The sequence below is a fragment of the Sus scrofa genome, chromosome 13 (genome assembly GCF_054392235.1).
Source record: "Sus scrofa isolate SSC_HxYL_T2T_F1_AM1 chromosome 13, Sscrofa_HxYL_maternal_Yorkshire_Landrace_v2.0, whole genome shotgun sequence".
Taxonomy (NCBI): domain Eukaryota; kingdom Metazoa; phylum Chordata; class Mammalia; order Artiodactyla; family Suidae; genus Sus; species Sus scrofa.
In genome coordinates this window covers 54,996,318-55,020,744 of record NC_139395.1, presented here as the reverse complement: position 1 = coordinate 55,020,744, position 24,427 = coordinate 54,996,318, and the positions used below count along the sequence as shown (strand labels likewise).

General features: G+C 42.7%; 2 protein-coding genes across 5 annotated transcripts in view; one reads left to right on the top strand and one right to left on the bottom strand.

The window, feature by feature from the left end:
* The window catches only part of KCTD6 (potassium channel tetramerization domain containing 6), a 52,764-nt gene extending 35,082 nt beyond the window's left edge, over window positions 1-17,682 (bottom strand). For 2 of the 4 annotated variants that reach the window (XM_084988776.1, XM_084988778.1), the window contains exon 1: window positions 17,367-17,682. The gene's annotated coding sequence lies outside the window, so the exon portion shown is untranslated. Of the gene's footprint in view, window positions 1-16,050; window positions 16,129-17,366 lie in introns of those variants that run through there. The other 2 variants (XM_084988779.1, XM_084988777.1) reach the window with 2 other exon arrangements.
* A 148-nt stretch (window positions 17,683-17,830) lies between these two features.
* PDHB (pyruvate dehydrogenase E1 subunit beta) lies at window positions 17,831-23,815 on the top strand. The gene is given in 10 exon segments (NM_001244398.1): window positions 17,831-17,930; window positions 18,016-18,072; window positions 19,638-19,745; window positions 19,836-19,898; window positions 20,005-20,040; window positions 20,470-20,755; window positions 21,142-21,252; window positions 21,597-21,688; window positions 22,872-23,013; window positions 23,283-23,815. Coding segments are annotated over 10 exon segments (1,083 nt in total). The 5' UTR covers window positions 17,831-17,888; the 3' UTR covers window positions 23,429-23,815.
* Window positions 23,816-24,427: the final 612 nt, after the last annotated feature.

Genomic DNA, 24,427 nt, shown 5'->3' with positions numbered 1-24,427 from the left:
AAGAAAAAAGAGAAAAAGGAGAGGGCTCAAATCAATAAAATTAGAAATGAAAAAAAGAAATTACAAATGAACCACAGAAATACAAGGATCATAAGTAACTACTAAAACAACTATATGCCAATAAAATGGACAACCTAGAAGAAAGAGACAAATTCTTAGAAAGGTACAATCTTCCAAGACTGAACCAGGAAGAAATAGAAAAGATAAATGGGCTAATCACAAGTACTGAAATTGAAACTGTGATTAAAAAACTTACAACAAACAAAAATCCAGGACCAGATGGCTTCACAGGCGAATTCTATCAAACATTTAGAGAAGAGTTAACACCTATCTTTTTGAAACTATTCCAAAAAATTACAGAGAAAGAAATACTCCTGAACGCATTCTATGGGGCCAGTATCACCCTGGTACCAAAACCAAAGATACCACAAAAAAGAAAATTATACGCCAATAGCACTGATGAACACAGATGTGGAAATCCTCAACAAAATACTAGCAAACTGAATACAACAATACATTAAAAGAATCATACACCATGATCAAGTGGGATTTATCCCAGGGAAGCAAGGATTTTTTAATATCTGCAAATCAATCAGTGTGATACACCATATTAGCAAACTGAAGAATAAAAACTATATGATCATCTCAATAGATGCAAAAATTTCAATAGATGCAAAAAAAGCTTTTGACAAAATTAAACACCCATTTAAGAAAAAACAAAAACAAAAACAAAACACCTCAGATTTCCTGTTGTGGCACAGTGGAAACAAATCTAACTAGGAACCATGAGGCTGTGGGTTCGATCCCTGGCCTTGCTCAGTGGGTTAAGGATCTGGTGTTGCTGTGAGCTGTGGTGTAGGCTGCAAATGCGGCTCGGATCTGGTATTGCTGTGGCTGTGGTGTAGGTCAGTAACTACAGCTCTAATTCAACCCCTAGCCTGAGGACCTCCATATGCCGCAGGTGCAGCCCTAAAAAACCCTTCAGAAAGTGGGCATAGAGGGAATCTACCTCAACCTAATAAAAGCTATATATGATAAACCCACAGCTAACATCATTCTCATAAGTGAAAAGTTAAAAGCATTTCTGCTAAGATCAGGAACAAGAAAAGGATGTCCACTCTCACCACTTTTATTCAACATAATTTTGGTAGCCCTAGCCATGGCAATCAGAGAGGAAAAGGAAATAAAAGGAATTCAAATTGGAAGAGAAAAAGTAAAAATGTGGCCATTTGCAGACAATATGATACTATAAGAAAAATGGAGCTAGAGGAGTCAGGCTCCCTGACTTAAGACTATACTACAAAGCTAGCCATCAAAACAGTATGGTACTGGCACAAAAACAAATATAAAGATCAATGGAACAGGATAGAAAGCCCAGAAACAAACCCAAGCACCTATGGTCAATTAACCTATGACAAAAGAGGCAAGAATATACAATGGAGGAGTTCCCATGGTGGCACAACAGAAACGAGTCTGACTAGGATCCATGAGGACGCAGGTTCAATCCCTGGCCTCAGTCAGCAGGTTAAGGATATGGCGCTGCTGTGAGCTGTGGTGTAGGTCACAGATGCCGGGTGGGATCTTGCATTGCTGTGGTTGTGTTGTAGGCCAGTGGCTAGAGATCCAATTAGACCCCTGCCATGGGTGCAGCCCTTAAAAAAAAAAAAAGAGAGAGACAAAAAAATCTACAAATAACACATGCTGGAGAGAGTGTGGAGAAAAGGGGTGCTGGAGAGAATGTACATTGGTGCAACTACTATGGAAAACAGTGTGGCGGTTCCTCAAAAAACTAAAAATAGGAGTTCCCATTGTGGCACAGAGGAAACAAACCCAACTAGTGTCCATGAGGATTTGTGTTTGACCCCTGGCCTCGCTCAGTGAGTCAAGGATCTGGCATTGCTGTGAGCTGTGATGTAGGTCACAGACATGGCTTGGATCTGGGAATTGCTGTGGCTGTGGTATAGGCCAGCAGCTGCAGCTCAGTTTTGACCCCTAGCCTAGGAACTTCCATATGCCACAGGAGTGGCACTAAAAGGTAGAAAAAAAAAATAACCTAAAAATAGAACTACCACATAATCTAGCAATCCCACTCCTGGGCATCTAACCAGAGAAAACCATAATGCAAAAAGATGCATGAACTCCAATGTTCAAATGCAGCACTATTCACAACAGCCAATACAGGGAAGCAACCTAAATATCTACCAATAGAGGAATGTATAAAGAAAATGTGATATATATATACAATACCATTGTATATATATATACAATGAAATACTACTCATCCATAAAAAGGAATAATGCCATTTGCAGCAACCTGGATAGACCTAGAGATTACCATACTAAGTGAAGTTAGTCAGACAGTGAAAGACAAGTATCATATGCTATCACTTATATGTGGAATCTTTAAAAAGGATACAAATAAATTTATTTGCAGAACAGAAACAGGCTCACAGACTCTGAAACCAAATTTATGGTTACCAAAGGGGACATGTTAGGGTTGGGGGAGGGATGGACTAGGAGTCTGGGATTGGGGGAGGGATGGACTAGGAGTCTGGGATTGGCATATGCACACTGTGGTATAAAGAATTACCAGCCAGCAAGGACCTGCTGTAGAGCACAGGGAACTCTACCCATTATTCTGTGATAATCTACATGGGAAAAGAAATGTGAAAAAGAATAGATGTGTGTGTATATATAAATGAATAACTTTCTTGTGCAGCAGAAATTATCACAACATTGTAAATCAATTATACTTCAATGAAACTTTTCAAAATGAAAAAAAAAATCCAGTTCATTTTTAGACAGATGCAGAGATAATACAGCAAAAATCTTGTCTCCATAAATTACATAACAACTAGGGAGTTCCCATCATGGCTCAGCAGTTAACAAACCTGACCAGCATGCGTGAGGACACGGCTTCTACCCCTGGCCTCACTCAGTGGGTTAAGGATCTGTTGTTGTCGTGAGCTGTGGCAGACACGGGTCAGATCCCATGTTGCTGTGGCTCTGGTGTAAGCCAGGAACTACAGCTCGGATTGGACCCCTATCCTGGGAACCTCCATATGTGGCGGAAGTGGCACTGAAAAAGACAAAAAGACAAATAATAATAATAATAATAAATTACATAACAACTAGATATAGAATAAGACTGGTGTTATTAATTCAGAGACATCTTCCAACCCCAGTGCTATAAAGAGGATCTAATGTATTTTAAAAAATGACTTTCTTTTGATCTAAAAAGAATTTTTAAAGTCTAGTCAATTAATCAACAACAGAATGTCTGGGATGCTACAAAGTGTCTCCTGTGCCTGGAAATGGGGAGTTGTATTTATCCTCTAAAAGGTCATGGTACAGTGTGTGGGTGAAGCTTTCTGAGCAAGTTCCTTCTCTCAGCCTTTGCTTGCTGCAAAGTCAAAATGTGGGCTAAGAGTCTGAGTTTGCTTCCCACAAAAAATGTGGCTAAAGCCAGAGAACAGAAGTAGTTATACTTTTGGAGGTCCCACTCTTCCTGAATCTCGTGGCAGCAGCTCTGACAGGGTCCTTTCTGTTGCTTGCTATTGCCACTCAAGTGGAGAGGGCGCCCTCTAGGGGTGAAACTGGGGAACAAAATAGTCACAGAGCCCTGGGATAGGGGTAGTGGCAATTTTCACCTGGATAGCCTTTCCTAGACAGCTATGCTCCTAGAGCTTCCAAAAACTAAATTATGTGAATGCGGTACCAGAGTGCCCTAAGGCACTGATACGTGTGTGTGCGAGTGCATATGAACACATTCATACAATCTGAGTATATCCAAAGGGAGAAGCAGGAAATTGGTAACAGTGCTTACCTCCCAGGAGGGGAATGTCATAAGAAAGATGAGGGTAGAAAAAAGACACTTTCCCTCCACCCAAATTTATGATGAAAAACTTTCCAACATACAGAAAAGTTGAAGGAAGAGTGCAATGAATTCCCACGTACTCACCACTTAGACTCTACAACTATTACTATTTTATTTGCTTTATCTCTGTATTAACTCACCTGATTTATTTGATTAGAGACTCACAGTAAAATCTTTGTGTCCTGTGAATTTTGTACAGAGCATATCATCTATCCAAATAAATGTATTAATAATAAAAATCACCTCTGGGATTCCTGGCCTTGCTCAGCGGGTTAAGGATCCGGCGTTGCCATGAGCTGTGGTGCAGGTCGCAGATGCGGCTCGGATCCTGCATTGATGTGGCTCTGGGGTAGGCTGGTGGCTACAGCTCCAATTGGACCCCTAGCCTGGGAACCTCCATATGCCACAGGTGTGGCCCTAAAAAGATAAAACAAAAACAAAAACAAAAACAAAAAAGCCCACCTCTGACAGGCACTGTGAGGGAAGATTACATAAAATAAGATGCATAAATAGCACAGTGCCAGGCACAGAATACCTGCCAATAAGTAAATGGTAACAATGGTCATTCTCATATTTCTCTTCATATGCTCTCAGATCCCAGAGTTAACTCTTGGCCTTTGATTTAACCCCAAAGTAGGCAGCACAGACAGGATAGGACTCTAAAAAGTTTAGTGACTCTAAATCAGCCAGGCACCAAGGAACCTGCTAGGCCTGGCAACTGGGCCTTTTTTTCCCAGTTCAGCCCACTTCCCATTTTTCCAAACCTCTCTCAACTCCTCAAAAGCTCCCAGTGGGCCCAGAGCAGGAGGGATCACCACACTTTGTAAGAAAGTGACAAGGCCTCCAGTCCACTCTTAGCAGTAGGCTGCTGAGCAGGGAGGAGGCTGAGGGTGGCCATGATACTAAACCCTTCTGGGCGGCTCTGAGAAAACTGATTCATGCCTACAATATTCACCTTTTCACATAGATTATCCTGTAATAATTGCCATTATTTTCTGATGTCAAAATATACATAATAAATATAAAATATAATCCAGTATGTGGTAAAAATCAAATAGAAATGCAAACTAGATCTCTAAATATATACATATGTAATTCATAATATAATTTATAATGTGTGTTAACATGTAATATATGTGTTATAACATAAATATACAATTCAGTATGTGGTAAAAACCAAGTAGGTGGAGATTCTATGCTCTTTTTTCTCTCCACACACAAATATACAACATATATAACACTTATATTACATGTTCTTTACATTATCTATATCTATTATATTACATATTTATTTAGAGACCTAGTTAGCATCTCTAACTACTTGGGTTTTACCACATACAGAAGTATATTTGGTCACACTAACCCCTTTGGCCACCAGGAGAAACTAGCTGTAGATAAACCAGTTGAGTCACCACTCGTTCCACTAGCCATGACCAATATCCCTCTGGGGCCTCAACCCTCCTGCCAAACGCCCATAGACACAGAGACCTCCTCCAGTCCTTGTGGAGAAAGAACTGGACAAGTCACCTACCCCTCAGCAGCCCTGGTTTTTAGCTGTTTTGGCTCTGCTGCTGCCATGCTGGACACTAGTGACAGCAGGTACCTGAAAGCCATGTGTGCTTTTCCATTGCCCAGATGCTGCTCCTTGGGGCCTGACCATGCTCAAGTGTGACTGTTCCTAGAGAAGAGGACACTTCTAGAGGGTCAAGGCAGGAGGATGTGCCAGGTCTGGGTGCCAAACAGCCACTCGCTGTGGACAGGCCCACAAAGAAAACCAGGGGAAGCCCAACAAGAATAATGGTTGGCATTTTTGCATTTGGTATATACCAGGCACTGTGCAAAATACAGTATTGCATTTGTTTTTATCATCTCACCCTCCCTACAGGTCAGGTGTTGGTCTTGACTTGAGTCCTGCCCTTTTGGTGAGTTTCTCTTAGAAATCCTTTATTTATTTTTAGGAGTTCCCATCGTGGCTCAGTGGTTAACAAATCTGACTGGGAACCATGAGGTTGCGGGTTCGATCCCTGGCCTCGCTCAGTGGGATAAGGATCTGGTGTTGCCGTGAGCTATGGTGTAGGTTGCAGACGCGGCTTGGATCCCGAGTTGCTGTGGTTCTGGTGTAGGCCAGCAGTTGTGGCTCCTATTTGAGACCCAGCCTGGGAACTTCAATATGCCACAGGGCAGCCCTGAAAAACAGAAATAAATAAATAAATAAAAGGGCACAGGATCAGTGCTCTTCTAAAAGAGACCCCAAAGAGCTCCCCGCCCCTCTGGCCATCTGATGACACTGATAAGACAGACGTCTATGACCTGGGAAGCAAGCTCTCACCTGACACCAAATCTGCTGACACTCTGATCTTAGACCTCCCACTCTCCAGAACTTTGAGAAATAAATTTCTGTTGTTCATAAGTTACCTAGTTCTTGTAATAGCAGCCCAAACTAAGATACCCATTTAACAACTGAGAGATGAGGTATAGATGCCACGAGTAATGAGTTCAAGGTCACGCAGCTAACAAGTGGCAGTGCTGGAATGCCTGCTCCTGCCAGCAAACATTTAATATAAATCTCAATGTATACAGCCACTATGGAGAACAGTATGGAGGCATCTTAGAAATCTATACATAGAATTCCATATGACCCTGCAATCCCACTCTTGGGCATATATCCAGACAAAACTCTACTTAAAAGAGACACATGCACCCGCATGTTCATTGCAGCACTATTTACAATAGCCAGGACATGGAAACAACCCAAATGTCCATCGACAGAGGATTGGATTAGGAAGATGTGGTTTATATACACAATGGAATACTACTCAGCCATAAAAAAGAATGACATAATGCCATTTGCAGCAACATGGATGGAACTAGAGAATCTCATACTGAGTGAAATGAGCCAGAAAGACAAAGACAAATTCCATATGATATCACTTATAATTGGAATCTAATATCCAGCACAAATGAACATCTCCACAGAAAAGAAAATCATGGACTTGGAGAAAAGACCTGTGGCTGCCTGATGGGAGGGGGATGGAGTGGGAGGGATCGGGAGCTTGGGCTTATCAGACACAACTTAGAATAGATTTACAAGGAGATCCTGCTGAGTAGCATTGAAAATTTTGTCTAGATACTCACATTGCAACAGAACAAAGGGTGAGGGGAAAATGTAATTGTAATGTATACATGTAAGGATAATTTGATCCCCTTGCTGTACAGAGGGAAAATAAAAAAAAATTATAAATAAATAAATAAATAAATAAATCTCAGTGTAGAGATGTACACAAATGAACTACATGAGCAAAAGTGTGAAGGGAAAGGCACTCTCAGATGTTCCTTGCAGGAAGGTAAATTTGGAAATCAATATGACTATAACGCAATTTAAAATGTACTTATGTTACTTTGACATTGAAATTCTTCCTCTAGGAGTTCCTGTCGTGGCTCAGTGGTTAATGAATCCGACTAGGAACCATGAGGTTGCAGGTTTGATCCCTGGCCTCACTCAGTGAGTTAAGGATCTGGTGTTGCCATGAGCTGTGGTGCAGGTCGCAGACATGGCTTGGATCCCACGTTGCTGTGGCTCTGGCGTAGGCTGGCGGCTATAGCTCTGATTAGACCCCTAGCCTGGGAACGTCCATATGCCATAGAAGCGGCCCTAAAAAGACCAAAAAAAAAAAAAAGATTTATCAAGATAGGATACTTGTGGAGTTCCCGTCGTGGCGCAGTGGTTAACGAATCCGACTAGGAACCATGAGGTTGCGGGTTCGGTCCCTGCCCTTGCTCAGTGGGTTAACGATCCGGCATTGCTGTGAGCTGTGGTGTAGGTCGCAGATACGGCTCGGATCCAGCATTGCTGTGGCTCTGGCGTAAGCCAGAGGCTACAGCTCCGATCTGACCCCTAGCCTGGGAACCTCCATATGCCGCAGGAGTGGCCCAAGAAATAGCAAAAAAAAAAAAAAAAAAAAAGATAGGATACCTGTGAGACGTGCAAGCAGGCAGGCACAGAAACTCTGCCCTGAGGATCTGGTAGGCTACAGTTTTTACCATCCAAGGGGAGTGGGGGTTGGAAAAGACCGCCTCTTCCATTGTGGGAGTACTAGCTCCTCCTTGGTATCTGGTAAAGTGTGTGTTCAAATCCGAAGAGGGGTGGTCCTCAAGCTCTTGCCCTTGGTCTGAATATGAATGCAGGCCTAATCCCATCCCCCACCCAATGACCTGAGGCAACTCTCAAGGCTCCACTAAAAAGGAAGCCTGCCTTGTGCTGCTGGTTTTCTTGAGCAATTTATTAACTACAGTGATCTCCCAGTGTCCCCTAAGTTTCCCTCTTTAAATATGGCTCTTTATCCAGACTTCTGCAACTACCTGTGCCTACTAGGAGAAGGCCGTCTTTTCCCCTTTCCCACTTTCCTTGAATTATAAAAATGTAGCCCCTTAATCCTCAGGGCAGAGCCTCCTTACCTGTCTGCTTGCACTTCTCACAAGCATCCTACCTTAATAAATCTATTTCTTGTTTCTTTGTCTCTTGCTGAATTCCTTCTGTGATGAGACACAAATAATCTGAGCCTCAGTAAATCCAGACACAGGTGAGTGAGTCTGTTTACAAAAACCATCAGTTCAAGTCCCAATCTGGGTTTCGGCTGGGTTTGAGTTAGAAGTATTTTGAGTTCAGAGTCATTATAAGAAGAGGGGATTAGGGCACAGACCTGTGCTTGAACAGAGAAAAGACCATGTGAGGACACTGCAAGAAGGCAAGGAGAGAGGCTTGAAGGGAGACCAATCTTGCAGAAAACTTCATCCCCAGAACTGTGAGAAAATTAATTTTTGTTGTTTAAGTCACCCAGCCTGCAGTATTTTGTTATGCAGTCCTACCAAACTAATATACCTATCTTTCTGGCTGGAGGACAGGGAAGGGAGAGTCTAGGGCATTAGAAAGTATTGAAGACAACACAGAGATGAGAAAGATCAAGAGAGACATCCCAGAAAGCCTGGGCTGACCCTGGAGCTTACAGGCACAGATCTGACCCTAAAAAGCATCCCATGAGCTTGCCAACTGAGCTACCAAGGTAGCATCCTGCCCAGGTCCCAGGCTGACCACTGAGTGGAACACACACACATGGGACTGATCCAAACAGCACAGCAAATGCTCTCAAAACTAAGGTGACTTTGGAACCACAGTACACAAGTTGAAACTTGCAACCCGGATCTTCAGGTTTGTCTGAAAAATGTAAAATGTCAATATTCACTAGCCAGACTGACAAATAAAGAGAAAAGACACAGGTTACTAATTTCTAGAATTAAAACGGGGATATCATTACAGACCCCACAGACTTTATTTCATTTATTTATTTATTTGGCCTAAAAAGCTAAAGGAAGTTCCCAGGCTAGGGGTCGAATCAGAGCTACAGATGCCAGCCTACACCACAGCCACAGCAACAGAGGATCTGAGCTGCATCTGTGACCGATACCACAGCTCAGGGCAATGATCCTTAACCCACTGAGGGAGGCCAGGGATCGAATCCACATCCTCATGGATACTAGTCAGGTTTGTTTCCATTGAACCACAATGGGAGCTTCCAACAGACCCCACACACTTTAAAAGTGAATTTTGTGGGAGTTCCTGTTGTAGCTCAACAGTTTAAAAAACTAAACATAGTGTCTGTGAGGATGTGGGATCAACCCCTGGCCTCACTTAGCGGGTCAAGGATCTGGCATTGCCTCAAGCTGTGGAATAGGTCGTGGATGTGGCTCAGATCCAGTGTTGCCATGACTGCGTTGTAGGCACAACAGGATCATCGATGTCTCTGTTGCAGCAGGGACCTGGGTTCAATTCCAGCCCAGCACAGTGGGTTAAGGATACAGTTTTGTCCTTCCAGATGCCACGGGGTAGCCAAAAACGAAAAGAAAAGAAAAAGAAGAATCATATTGGAGATCTCACATTACTTGATTTTAAAAATTACTATATAGTTGCAGTAATTAAGATAGTATAATACTGAAAAAAGGATAAACATAGAGATCAGTGGAACAGAAAAGAGAATCCAAAAGCAAAAACCACTCAAAACAACCAATTGATTTGTTGCACAAAAGTTCAAAAGCAATTTAATGGAGAAATGATGGTCTTTTTACCAAATAATATTGAAACAACTGGCCATCCATATGTAAGAAAACTCTGAACCTAAACCTCACACTTTGCAAAATAATTAACTCAAAACGGACCATAAATCTAAACGTAAAACTGTAAAACTTTAGTAGAAAACATCAAAGAAAAGGTTTGCAACCAGGTGTGAGGCCGAATGCTTAGAAATGACACCAAAACATGATGCATAAAAGAAAATTTTGATTGATGACCTGAATTTCATTCAAATTCAAACCTTTTCTCTGCAAAAGACAGTGTTAAAAGAATAAGCAGGGAGTTCCTGTTGTGGCTCAGCAAAAACGAATCTGACTAGCATCCATGAGGATGCACGTTTGATTCCTGGCCTCATTCACTGAGTTAAGGATCTGGCATTGCTGTGGCTGTGGTGTAGGTCAGCAGAAGAAATATGCCACTGGGAGAAAAATATAGTCAGCCTTTGGTATCTGCAGATTCAACCAAAAAAAGATTGTGTCAAGGGTCCTATAGTTTAGCAAATAGGGTCCTTGGACTCTTTAACTGATAGAAATTGTTAAGAGGCTAGACAAGGAATCCAGGCAAGGCTTTACTGGGACTCATGCTGCAGCAGGAGGGAGCAAGAACAAGTAACAGGTGGCCCTTGCTCACTCCTGAGGGTGCTCTGCCCACCCCCATGGTGGTGCTGTGTTCAGAGATCATGCCCACTACCCTGCTTTCGCTCCTTTTGCTCCCAGGATCTCAGAAGTGGCAGCTGGGTTTTGGCCTTTATCTCCTGGTTCATACTTTGTCCCAGTTGCACATGCATGCAGTTATTTCTACTACAATACAGTTTCTTTGTATTTTTTTGCTGGAAGAGATATTTGTCCAAGTGCAAGCACTCCAGTAGAGGGTCTCAGATCCAAAACTGTCTCACTACTATAGGGGACTTGAGCATTGATAAATTTAGGTAACCATAGGAGGTGAAAGGTTCCAGAACCAATCCCCTCACAGATACCAAGGGATGACTGTACTTGCAAATCATATACTCAGTGTAGGACTCATATGCAATGTATGTATAAACTCAATCTTAAGAAAACATCCTGTGGCATATGGAAGTTTCCAGGCTAGGGGTTGAATCAGAGCTACAGCTGCCAGCCTATGCCACAGCGAAATCAACACAGGATTCATGCTGTGTCTGTGACCTACACCACAGCTCATGGCAATGCGGGATCCTTAACCCAAGAGCGAGGGCAGGGATCAAACCTGCATCCTCATGGATATCAGTCACATTCTTTATCTGCTTAGCCACAACAGGAACTCCCATAATTTTTGAAAAACAAATAAAAGTAAAAACAAAAACATTTAAAAATTTTAAAATAAGATATAAAACAAAATGCATATGGATATACTGGAATAAAATATGCAAAATTTTTTAAAGATACTCAGAAGTGGGATATAGAATTTCCTTGATCCTTGGCTGGGTACACTGAGTTAAAGGATGCAGTGTTGCCACAGCTAGGTTGGATTCAATCCCTGGCCCAGGAACATCCATATGCCACAAGTGTAGCCATAAGAAAATTAAATTAAATTAAATGGTTAAAATGGTAAATTTTGTTATGCATATTTTATGACATAAAACAAATAAATAATCTAATTAAAATATACACAAAAGTCTCTTTTTTGGCCACATCCAAGGCATATGGAAGTTCTGGGGCCAGGGACTGAACCCGTGCCACAGCTGCAACCTGAGCCACAGCAGTGACAACATCAGATCTTAAACCTGCCAAACCAGCAGGGAACTTCAAATATAAGCAAAAGTCTTGAACAGATACTTCACCAAAAATGAATGGCAAGTAAGCACATAAAAAGGTGTTCAATATTATTAAACATTTCAAAATAAGGGGAAATGCAAATTAAGGGAGTAACACTACAAATCTATTAGAATGGCTAAAATAAAAATTACTACAGCAAAAAGTCAACTACCCAATGGACCTGAATGGACTGTTCTCCAAGGAAGATATACAGATAGCCAACAAGCACATGAAAAAATGTTCAACATTCCTGATTATTAGAGAAATGCAAATCAAAACTACCATGAGGGCGTGCCCATTGTGGCTCAGTGGTTAACAAATCCAACTAGGAACCATGAGGTTGCGAGTTCGATCCCTGGGCTTGCTCAGTGAGTTAAGGGTCCAGCATTGCCGTGAGCTGTGGTGTAAGTTGGGGACTCGGCTCGGATCCCATGTTGCTGTGGCTCTGGCATAGGCCAGCAGCTACAGCTCCGATCCAACCCCAAGCCTGGGAACCTCCAGATGCCGAGGGAGCAGCCCTAGAAAAGACAAACAAACAAACAAACAAACAAAAAACTACCATGAGATACCACCTCACACCAGTTAGAGTGGCCGTCATTAATAAATCCATAAATAACAAGTGCTGGAGTGGGTGTGGAGAAAAGGGAACCCTCTTGCACTGTTGGTGGGAATGTAAACTGGTACAGCCACTATGGAGAACAGTATGGCGGCACCTTAGAAATCTATACATAGAACTACCATATGACCCCACAGTCCCACTCTTGGGCATATATCCAGACAAAACTCTACTTAAAAAAGATACATGCACCCGCATGTTCATTGCAGCACTATTTACAATAACCAAGACATGGAAACAACCTAAATGTCTATCGACAGATGACTGGATTAGGAAGATGTGGTATATATACACAATGGAATACTACTCAGCCATAAAAAAAAAATGACATAATGCCATTTGGAGTAACATGGATGGAACTAGAGAATCTCATACTGAGTGAAATGAGCCAGAAAGACAAAGACAAATACCATATGATATCACTTATAACTGGAATCTAATATCCAGCACAAATGAACATCTCCTCAGAAAAGAAAATCATGGACTTGGAGAATAGACTTGTGGCTGCCTGGGAGGAGAGGGAGGGAGTGGAAGGGATCGGGAGCCTGGGGTTAAGGATGCGAACTATTGCTCTTGGAATGGATTTACAATGAGATCCTGCTGTGTAGCATTAAGAACTATATCTAGATACTTACATCACAACACAACAATGGGAGGAAAAATTATGTACTCGCGCATGTGTAACTTGGTACTCATGCTGTACAGTGGGGAAAAAAAAATATTACTGATACTATCAAGGGCTGGCAAGGATCCCAGAACAACTGGACATCCCACACATTACTGAAGGTAACCTAAAATGGCACAGAGATTCTGGAAAAACAGTTTGGTATTTTCTTAAAAGTTAAACATACGCTTGACATACAATCATACTGCCGGGTACCTAAAGAAATAAAAATTCATGTTCACACAAAAACCTGTAAGACAATATTCACTGTAGCTTAAAGTGGATACAACCCAAATGTCCCCCAGTGGATGAATGGATTAACTGATAGAGCCATACAGCTATTCAGCAATAAAAAAGGAATGAAATGAAATACTGAACAAGCAACTACATGAATGGCTCAAGGGCATTAAGGTGAATGACAAGAGTCAGTCTCAAAGAGTTACATATTGCCTGAACCCTAGTGAAAACATTCTTGAAATAGCAAATTCAGTGACTGAGAAGAGATGAATGGGTACCAGAAGTTAGGGGTGAGGGACAGTATGACTGTGAGGCAATACAATGGAATTTTGTTGCAGTGATAGAACAGGTCTGTGCATTCTGATTGTGCTGGTTTTTACATAAATCTGTACCTGTGATAAAACTCTGTAGTACTACATACACATGCACACATACAAAAATGCATCCAAAAACTGGTAAAAGCTGAATAAAGTGTCTACCTTAGTTAATAGCATGGTATCAATGTCAATTTTGGATTTTGACAAGTGCTATTGTTAAATAACTGCCATTGGGCAAAAATGGATGGAAAGTACATGAAAACTCTGGTACACTCTCTATTTTTGCATTTCTTGTGAGTGTTAAGGGTCTCTCCAAAGAAAAAAATAAGAGGAAAAAGAGTAAACTATTGCTTCTTAACAACATGGATGAATCAATCTCAAGAACACTCTGCTGAGCTGAAGAAGCCAGACATGAGAGGACACAGTGTAGACCTTCATTTATTTCCAAATCTAAAACAGGTGAACAGAAATATGATAATGGAAATCAGGTCTGTGGTTGCCTGAGAGGGGAATGAACAAGAAGAGACATGAGGGAACTTTCTGGGGTGCTGAGAACATGCATTTTACTGTGTTTAAATTACACCTAAAAAGTGAAGTCTTCTTTAATAAATCTTGCTTGCAATGACCAGAAAAAAAAAAGTTGGTGTAGCTTATGGAGATTGAAAACTTTGGATGAAGGACTTTCTGACAACTGACAACCTAAAGTAACTTGAGGACAAATATTCCTGGAACTGTTTTTGAGGGTTATTGACTGAAAGTGCCCACCTTGGCCAGGCCCTGATAAGGAACAAGGTGCTGTCCTGAAGACTTGGAGAATTTGGGAGGGACCTGTAGGAGGGAGGAGACGACCAACCTCCCAGAATCCTTGGCACTGGAATCCATCTTAGCTGAGAGGTCCAAGCCACCAACAAAGACCCTGAGCCAGACCAAGTATGGGCCGAGCAACACAACTGGCCAGAAACAACCGGGAAACTAACCCCATTCGGATAAAACCAGAGACTGTGAGCCAAGTGGCAGAGCAGTTCTCCTGGGTTGCCTTACGCTGCTGCTCCCCACCCACCAACCGATGCCCCTTCCCATTAAGTCTTTTGCTTTATCAGCACGTGTGTCTCCTTGGATAGCTCATTTCCGAGTGTTAGACAAAGACCCCATTCTCGGACTCTGGAAGAGGTGCTCCTTCCTGCAACAGGACTTCGAAAAGATTTCATTCCAAGACAGAAGTGGCCTAATGGGTCAACTTGAACTTGCCAATCCCTTTCCTCTCACATCTAGTGAGCATATGGATGTAGATTGGCTTTGAAAAGATTATGGATTTAAAATTCAGCACTTTTGATCTTTTGTGTCTTTTCCTCTGAATCATAAAATTAAACCTAGCTTTTCAAAACTGGCCAATTTTAAAAGGAAGGCACATATACTAAGGAAGATACCTAATGGGTAGGAAATGTCCAGTCATTATTTCAAAGGGAAACTGCCATCTGAGACCAGCTGAGTCCTATGGACTCGCCATTGCCTTCCTGATTGAACCAGCCAGACTGGCTGCACAGACTGTATGTTCCCGGTTTTTGCGGATCTCTATGTACATATAGCCCAAGAATACTGCCCTTTGTCTAGACCACTGGCCAGAGTCTGGCTTCTCTTCAGGTGATTCACTGTTGCTTTACCTTTATGTCTCCTGTTGCTTTGTAACTTTATTTATTTACTTATTTTTGCTTTTTCTAGGGCCACACCTGCAGCATATGGAAGTTCCCAGGCTAGGGGTTGAATTGGAGCTGCAGCTGCTGGCCTACGCCAGAGCCACAGCCACGTCAGATCTGAGCCTCATCTACAATCCACACCACAACTCACAGCAACGCCGGATCCTTAACCCACCGAGTGAGACCAGGGATTGAAATCGCATCCTCATGGATGCTAGTTGGGTTTGTTACTGCTGGGCCAAGATGGGAACTCCTGTTGCTTTGTAATTTTAACCTTGAAATCTTTCAGTGCTGGATGGTGGGAGAGGAGGGAGAGCTGATGCACATTTTCATTCTAAGCAGAACACAGGAATCCCCGAGGGCTGATATCTCAAAAACAGGGGCTTCCCAGGGTTTGCTGTGAGTGGGAAGTGCTGGGGTTTTCGCCAAGTCTTTACCAACTAAAGAATGTCTCTTGCCATTGGGCTCTACAAGGACTGAGTCACTTATCATCAACACACCCTGAAAGGACTTCAGGACGGAGATCAGGAATCAGACACTCTGTGCTCTGAGAAAATTGGCAGAACAGGCCTTTAGGCAGTTACATATTTTTAGGCCAAAAAGATATGAACCCAATTTCTTGCACGTTACCATACTTAGACAAGCACTAAAATCCTTAACTAAAATACGTGTCTCCTGACTATCAGGCACCTTCCATCAAAATGTGTACTTGACTGCATACCCATCTCCCAAATGAGGTATGTGCTTACCTCTTCACAGCAGTTCCTCAGAGCCATCTGAGAGGCAGTCCCCTGGGGCGCAATCCTCAGTAAGTCCTCAAATAAAACTGAAACTCACAGCTCTCACATTGTGCACCTTTACTGCAGTCCACAGATTGAAGGGACTAGGGGACAGTGCTGAGGGAGACTTGGAAGGTCCTCACTGCATACTTGAGAGACAATCTCTCCACTTTACAGATGACAAATCAGAGGCCCAGAGATGAAAGCCCATCTGTATGCAGCTGCACCCAAATTTCTATCTCTGCTGCTACCTAGCTCCAGCCTCTAGCTCCAGGCTCCTATATCCAACCTGGTCTGACCCACTAACCTAAATACAGCGTATTCAGAATGAATTCTTACCTCCCACCTGCTCCCCATCTCCTCCCCTCCCCCATCCATTCAACAGCAACAAACTCCCCAAATCTTCCTCATTTTTTCCCCTTGCCTCAAGGCAACCTTATTGATTCTGGTCCTAAACAGATCTCAAACCTATTCTCTCCTCTTCACCTCAACCCTCCAGAGTCCAGTGCTCCCTCTGCCAAAGACTCTCAGGTCTCCCTGCTTTTGCTTGAATCCCCCTCCTCTCTTTCTCACTCAGCAACCAGACTCCTCCTCACCTGGTCACTTCCCTGCTGCGCTGGCTTCTGAGAGCCCTGAGATTAAACCCAGACTGGCAGCCTGCAGCCCTCAGAAGAGTTTTTGGAATGTCCTGGGCATGAGTAAGGACTGACAGAGTCCCCAGAGGTCCTATCTGACCACCGCCCACCCCTATCCCCACCACTGCATGCAGGGTCAAAAAGAGACCAATGAGAGGAAGCTTCCAAAGGCTTCCCTAATCAGGTATTTGACCCTATAAAACCCTCTAGGGAGTTCCCGTCGTGGCTCAGTGGTTAACGAATCCGACTAGGAACCATGATGTTGCAGGTTCGATCCCTGGCCTTGCTCAGTGGGTTAAGGGTCTGGCGTTGCCGGGAGCTGTAGGTAGGTTGCAGACGCAGCTCGGATCCTGTGTTGCTGTGGCTCTGGTGTCGGCTGGCGGCTACAGCTCTGATTGGACCCCTAGCCTGGGAACCTCCATATGTCCTGGGAGCGGCCCAAGAAATGGCAAAAAAACCCAAAACAAAACAAAACAAAAACCCTCTCTAAATGCAGGTTGTTGTAACGCAGACCCCAACTTCTGCTTCAGGAAGCAGTAATAAAAGACTACCCTTTAGAGTCAGGCAGTCCTAAATTCAAACCCTGACTGATTTAACCAATCCCTGCTTCAGTTTAACCATCTGCGAAATGGAGCTAATGCTATTAATTACCTGAGCGGGTTCTTGTGAGAAATAAGCCATAAAGCACAACACAACGCCTGGCACACGTGAAAGCTTTGGTTCACACTGTAAGAAATCAATAGACGGTGCTGTCCAAGAAGGAGTAGGCTCGCTTGTAAGATTGTAAATTTCCAGTCACCAGTTTGGCTTGGTGCCCAAAGGATTTCAGTGCCTGCGGAAGCCTGGCCTGACACATTCCTCAGCCTCGAGTTAGACCTTTGAGTATGACTTGGGGTCACTGCGCTCCAACAAGCAGGGACGTGCTCTCGGCGTGCACTGTGCGTGCCAGGAACCGCCCACCTTCAGCAAACTTGATCCGAGTGGGCATCAAGCCAAGCTGACGGACCACCCTCGCGCCTCCTCGGCCCCGCCCCTCGACCCTGACGCCATAGGGGGCGGGGCACGCAGGCGCCGTGCCCTGCCATTGGCCGGCACCGGCGGGGAAGAGCGGGCTTGACTCTTCTGCAGCCCCGCGGTGTTGTCATTTCTTGGCGACTAGAGGACACATTCAAAATGGCGGTAGTGGCTGGGCTGGTGCGGAGGCCCCTGGAGCAGGTAGGCAGCGGCTCACTGGCCCCAGGATCCTGCGCGATCCCTGCCATCCTGCGTCCCCTCTAAGCGTCCTTTTTCTCCCCGCAAGGTCTCCGGGCTGCTGCTGAGGAGGCGCTTCCACCGCACGGCGCCGGCGGCGCTGCAGGTAATTGGCCCAGACGCTAACCAGACAGGGAGGGGTCCCTCGTCCTGGGGCAGAGGCTGGGGTGGCATGTCAGCCGCGCAAGGCTCATTGAAATCAGATGGCCGATCTAATTAGACTCCATACTTCTTCTCTCACCCCCTTTAAAATGTACTTTTGTAGTAAAATACAAAATTTCCCATTTAAACTGTATGTTCAGCGGCACTAAGTAATTCACCATATTGTCCGTTCACTACCAGAATTTTATCATCCCAAACAAACTGTACCCATTAAACAATAACTCCTTATTTCCTCTTAGCCCCTGGTAACCTCTTTTGTACCTTCTGTGTATATGAGTATCTATTCTCACTACCTCCTGTAAGTGGTAAATAAAGATTTGTCCTTTATCTGGTTTATTTGTCCTTTTTCTGGTTTATTTCACCATGTTTTTAAGGTTCATCCATGTTGTAGAATGTCAGAATTTCCATCCTTTTTAAGGTTAATATTCCGTTGTGGGCATATACATTTTGTTTATCCATTCATCTTTAATGGACCTTTGGGTTGTTTCCACCTGTTGGATTTGTGAACAGTGCTGCTGTGAACATTGGTGTGCAAGTATCTGAGCCCCTGGTTTCAGTTCTTTTGAGTATAGCTAGAAGTGGAATTGTTGGATCATATGATAATTCTGTGTTCAACTTTTGAGGAATTTCCTTCTCTATCCTTTTTATGTTACTAGAAAATTCTACCAACCTGTGTGATAAAATAACTCTTAGATGCTGAAGGCAACACGTTTGGCAGTACCAGGCACTTAGTGAGTGCTCAATATGTAGTATAATTTAAGCTTACTTGACGTTCTCTGCCTCTACAATATACTACATGTGGAAATAAAACTACCTAGTATACTTTTTTTCTTTGTTTTTATAGCTGCAGCTGCAGCATATGGAAGTTCCTAGGCTAGGGGTCCAATCAGAGCTGCAGCTGCAGGCCTGTGCCACAGCCACAGCAGCACTGGATTCTAGCTGCATCTGTGACCTACACTGCAGCTTGTTGCAATGCCAGATCCTTAACCTACTGAGCAAGGCCAGGGATGGAACCCATATCCTCATGGACACCATGTCGGGTTCTTAATCCACTGAACAACAATGGGAATGCCGTAAGTCTACTTTGTACGTAGTAATCAATCCATCTATGAGCTTATCTGGCCAACAAGCAGATTTTTTTTTTTATAGGTAAGAAATAGATTTATTAAGATAGGATGCTTGTGAGAGGTACAAGTAGACGGGCAAAGAAGCACTGCCTGCAAGCAGATTTCTTAAGCCTAGGTGCATGTCAAGAAAAGTGTTTAATGTATTTCTCATTTACACATCCTATCAAAGACTGGCTGTGAGTGATAGAAATGTTACTTTTAGAATTCTTTGAACTTTTTTTTTGTCTTTTTAGATAGGATTCTTTGAACTTTTAAAGAGAAGCCTGTTCTAGTGATAGTTTTTATATTGTATGCTGTGGGCAGCCTAGGTAAAGGGAGAGAATCTCAATGGTATCCTAAGTAATCCTGTAGCTCATTGACTGCTTTCCCATACCTGTGACAGGTAACAGTTCGTGACGCTATAAATCAAGGTATGGATGAGGAGCTGGAAAGAGATGAGAAGGTATTTCTCCTTGGGGAAGAAGTTGCTCAGTATGATGGGGCATATAAGGTAACCAAGATACATGAAAGCTATACAGAATTGAGGTGGCCGTTTGCCCCCAGGACACTCAAAAGTAATGGGGTCGTTGCTTAATTGTAGGTTAGTCGAGGCCTGTGGAAGAAGTATGGAGATAAGAGGATCATAGACACTCCCATATCTGAGGTAAGCCTTTCATCAGGAAGCAGGCCTTTGAGGAGGCATGTCTATTAAAGTGTACACTCTAATAATTTTTGTGGATTTTTACTTATGTTTGTGTTTCACTTTATAGATGGGCTTTGCTGGAATTGCTGTAGGTGCGGCTATGGTATGTTGTCCTCTTTATGAATCTCATCCAAAGAGATTTCTTTTTTTATTTTTATTTATTTTTTTGTCTTTTTGCCATTTCTAGGGCTGTTCCTGCAGCATATGGAGGTTCCCAGGCTAGGGGTCTAATCGGAGCTGTAGCCACCGGCCTACGCCAGAGCCACAGCAATGCGGGATCCGAGCCGAGTCTGCGACCTACACCACAGCTCACGGCAACGCCGGATCGTTAACCCACTGAGCAAGGGAAGGGATTGAACCTGCAACCTCATCGTTCCTAGTTGGATTCGTTAACCACTGAGCCACTATGGGAATTCCCAAAGAGATTTCTTTTAACGTGACCTTTTAAAAACATTATTTGAATGTTGGAGGAATAAAGTGGTTGCTACTCTTGTTTCTTGTCTTTTTAACAATCATGTTTTTGATTTGACAGGCTGGGTTGAGGCCCATTTGCGAATTTATGACCTTCAATTTCTCTATGCAAGCCATTGACCAGGTTATAAACTCAGCTGCCAAGACCTATTACATGTCGGGGGGCCTTCAGTCTGTGCCCATAGTCTTCAGGGGGCCCAATGGTGCCTCAGCAGGTGTAGCAGCCCAGCACTCACAGTGCTTTGCTGCCTGGTATGGGCACTGCCCAGGCTTAAAGGTGGTCAGCCCCTGGAGCTCAGAAGATGCGAAAGGACTTATTAAATCAGCCATTCGGGATAACAATCCAGGTCAGTAGAGTGACCCGTGGGTCACTTTTGAACATTAAAGAACTAAAATGAAATATCTGCATAGTAGGCACCATTGAAAACTTCTACTTAGGCTTAGACGTATCATATGAAATGTTAATGATTTACAGGCAAAGTAAAGATGGGGGAAAATGTGTTGTTTTTCTTATTTCTGACTTACAAGGGGCCAGTTAGGTAAAGGAGAAATATACTGCATGCTTACAACATTGGTTTATCCCCATAGGTAGGATTGACCAGTCTGCAGATGTCAGTACCTAAACCATCCCCAGGAGGTGATAGGCACAGGGCACATTTAAACTTCTCACAGAATGTGAATGACAGTGTTGTATTTGGTCATGCAGTTTTGTTTAAATATTTCTATTTTGCAGTGGTGGTGCTGGAGAATGAATTAATGTATGGAGTTCCTTTTGAACTTCCTGCAGAAGCTCAGTCAAAAGATTTTCTGATTCCTATTGGAAAAGCCAAAATAGAAAGGCAAGGTGAGAATAAGAACTTAGTATACATTTAAACATTACTTGTTATCTGTCTCCTCTATTTATATTGGTCAAATTCAGTCCAAAGTTACTGCTTTTTTACTTTGGGAAGTTTTAGCATGAGTTCAAGTTAAGAATGTGTCATGCCTTGATTGGGAATACATTTGTGCTCTTCTAGATCTCAGTCCAGTGGATTTGTATTTCATTTCTAAGGCTGCAACATTCCTTATCTCACTGGAGTAAAGTGGAGTTTAATATCTTATAAATGAACAATAGCCATAGCTGGCTACAAAGCAGGACTGTGTCTTTAGTTTCAACCTGACTTTTCATCTGTAACTGCTTTGTTTCAGGGACACACATAACGATAGTTTCCCATTCAAGACCTGTGGGCCACTGCTTAGAAGCTGCCACAGTGCTATCTAAAGAAGGAATTGAATGTGAGGTGAGTTACATGTGGGATGGATACGAAGGTGATAAAGTAAACACACCGGTTGCCTATAAAGTATTCATTCTTGGGAGCTGCCATCGTGGCCCAGTGGTTAACGAATCTGACTAGGAACCACGAGGTTGTAGGTTTGATCCCTGGTCTTGTTCAGTGAGTTAAGGATCCAGCGTTGCCGTGAGCTGTGGTGTAGGTCACAGACGTGGCTCAGATCTAGCGTTGCTGTGGCTGTGATGTAGGCTGGCAGCTACAGCTCCAATTAGACTTCTAGCCTGGGAACCTCCATATGCCTCCGGAGCAAAAATACAAAAAAAAAAAAAAATATATAATAAAAAACAATGTGAGGTGAGTGTTCTTAAAGAATTGGAAGGGTTCCTTTCAATTTAAGATCCAGAAAAAGGAGTTTGAGTTCTGTTACAGGTTAATTAGATATATAGATATAAAATCTTGCTTTGTCGCTTAGTTCTGCCTCTGCTTAAAGCTAAGAACCTACTTTTCAAATACCTAGCTTTTTACCACCTAGGTTCTGGATCTTTTTATTTAGTATCTGCTTTGTGTCAAGTTAAGATCCAACCTTAGCTATTGGTTGGGAGAAGAGAAAACTCAGAAAACACTGAGTCTGACCCTTTCATATCCAGGAAGTACCACTTGCTAGTTACATTTGCGCAAGATACATACTCAAAACCCCAGTGTCACAGTTCCCTGGTGGCTCAGCTGGTTAAGAATCCAGCATTGTCACTGCTATGGCACAGGTTCAGTCCCTGGCCTGGGAACTTCTGCATGCTGCAGGCGTGCCTCCCCCTAAAAGTAAATAATTAAATCTCAGTACCATCAGCTTTAAGATGAGGATAATACATTTACTTTCCCATCAGGATGGTTGTGAGAACTATACTTGATGTAGTGCCTGGTACATGGTAAGCAGACACATGTATGATTTTGGTGAGGAGGACGTTAAGGCCAAGGGAGGATAAGTGAGTTCTGTAAGTTAACAGAGCTGCTTGTAATACAGATAAAGATTTTTGTTTTAGTGACAGTTTTCCCATTGACGTTTTGTTCACGAATAGGCAGATTCGTTTTCCGTAGGGCCACAGATTAACAGGGAAAAAAGAAGTGGTATTATGGGGATAAAACTCTTTGTGAGGCAGTGGCTCCATAAAGCTCATTTGTTACATTATCTACTTAGGTGATAAATATGCGAACCATCAGACCAATGGACATTGAAACAATAGAAGCCAGTGTCATGAAGACCACTCATCTCATAACTGTGGAAGGAGGCTGGCCACAGTTTGGAATAGGAGCTGAAATTTGTGCCAGGATCATGGAAGGTATTTCAGAGAAACTGATTCCAGGATAGTCAAGCTGTAATAAACATTGTGTTAAAGGACAAAAAGATCAAAAGTCAGAGGTGGTCAAATGACTTGAATTTTCAACATGTCAGCTTGCTATTTTTCCTTTGAGTAAATGTTTTAAAAAGCAAAACCAAAAACAGTTCCCCATAATTAGTATTCCTTTAATTCAGATTTTCCTTCTTTGGTCAACCATACCTACTGTGCTGGTTTTTCTTGCCTCTTATTTGAGCCTCCTTCCCTCCTAGGCCCCGCATTCAATTTCCTGGATGCTCCTGCAGTTCGAGTCACTGGTGCTGATGTTCCTATGCCTTATGCAAAGATTCTGGAAGACAACTCTGTACCTCAGGTTAAAGACATCATTTTTGCAATAAAGAAAACACTAAATATCTAGTTTGGACTTGAATTTAAAGTCAGTGGGATTTACCTAAAATGCTTTCTGGATTGTCTTGTTAAGACCTTTTGATTCATGAAGTTATCTGTAAGGCAACAACACAGATGTTTTTGTGCTGGGAAGAACTTTAAATGTGTTTGTGGAAAAACTTTCCACTCTCCTGCCTAGGTTCCATGCTATTTTTATCTGTTATAATTGCCTTGTTCTTTGAGGAAGATTAATGTAAAATTCTGCTCTTTCACTAAAAGGATAAGGTATGAATGTGGCAGAGTCCTGATGAAAGATATATCCAAAAAAAGATAACTTATATGTAAAAATAAAAGCATATAATCTACATTTACTGTTATTGTTTTGATAAGGAATAAAGGAATTCCTAATTCTAACTAATTGTATTTCTATATTCTTAAAACAATAAATGCTGGGTGGAAGTATTAAAATTGTTAATTAGTGCCATCAAGAACTAACCACTAATCATTAATCACCTAGACTGCATCACTTAGAACAGGAACTTGTCCACCAACTCTTCAAGTTCTGCCTAATTCTGGTAGGTTCCTTTAAAGTAAAACCAAGGGACTCCTTGGTGACTCAGCGGGTGGATCACTAGCCTTGTTTGATCCTGGCTTTGATCCCTGGCCTAGGAACTTCTGCGCTCTTTGGGCACAGCCAAAGAAAAAAAGTTAAACCAAAATCCACGCTAAGTATTTTTCCCATTGCCAAAAAACAGACATTTTGCCACACACCACCCTCTTAAGAAGGTGGGATAGAAAAGATAAATTTAAATTAGTTATATCCCACTGTGGCTCAGCAGTTTAAGAACTCAACTAGTATCCACGAGGATGCAGGTTTGATCCCTGACCTCGCTCAGTGGGCTAAGGATCAGACATTGTTGCAAGTTGTGGCTTAGGTTGCAGATGCGGCTTGGATCCAGTGTTGCTGTGGTGTAGGCCAGCAGCTGCCACTCCAGTTAGACCTGGAAACTTCTATATGCTGCAGGTGCAG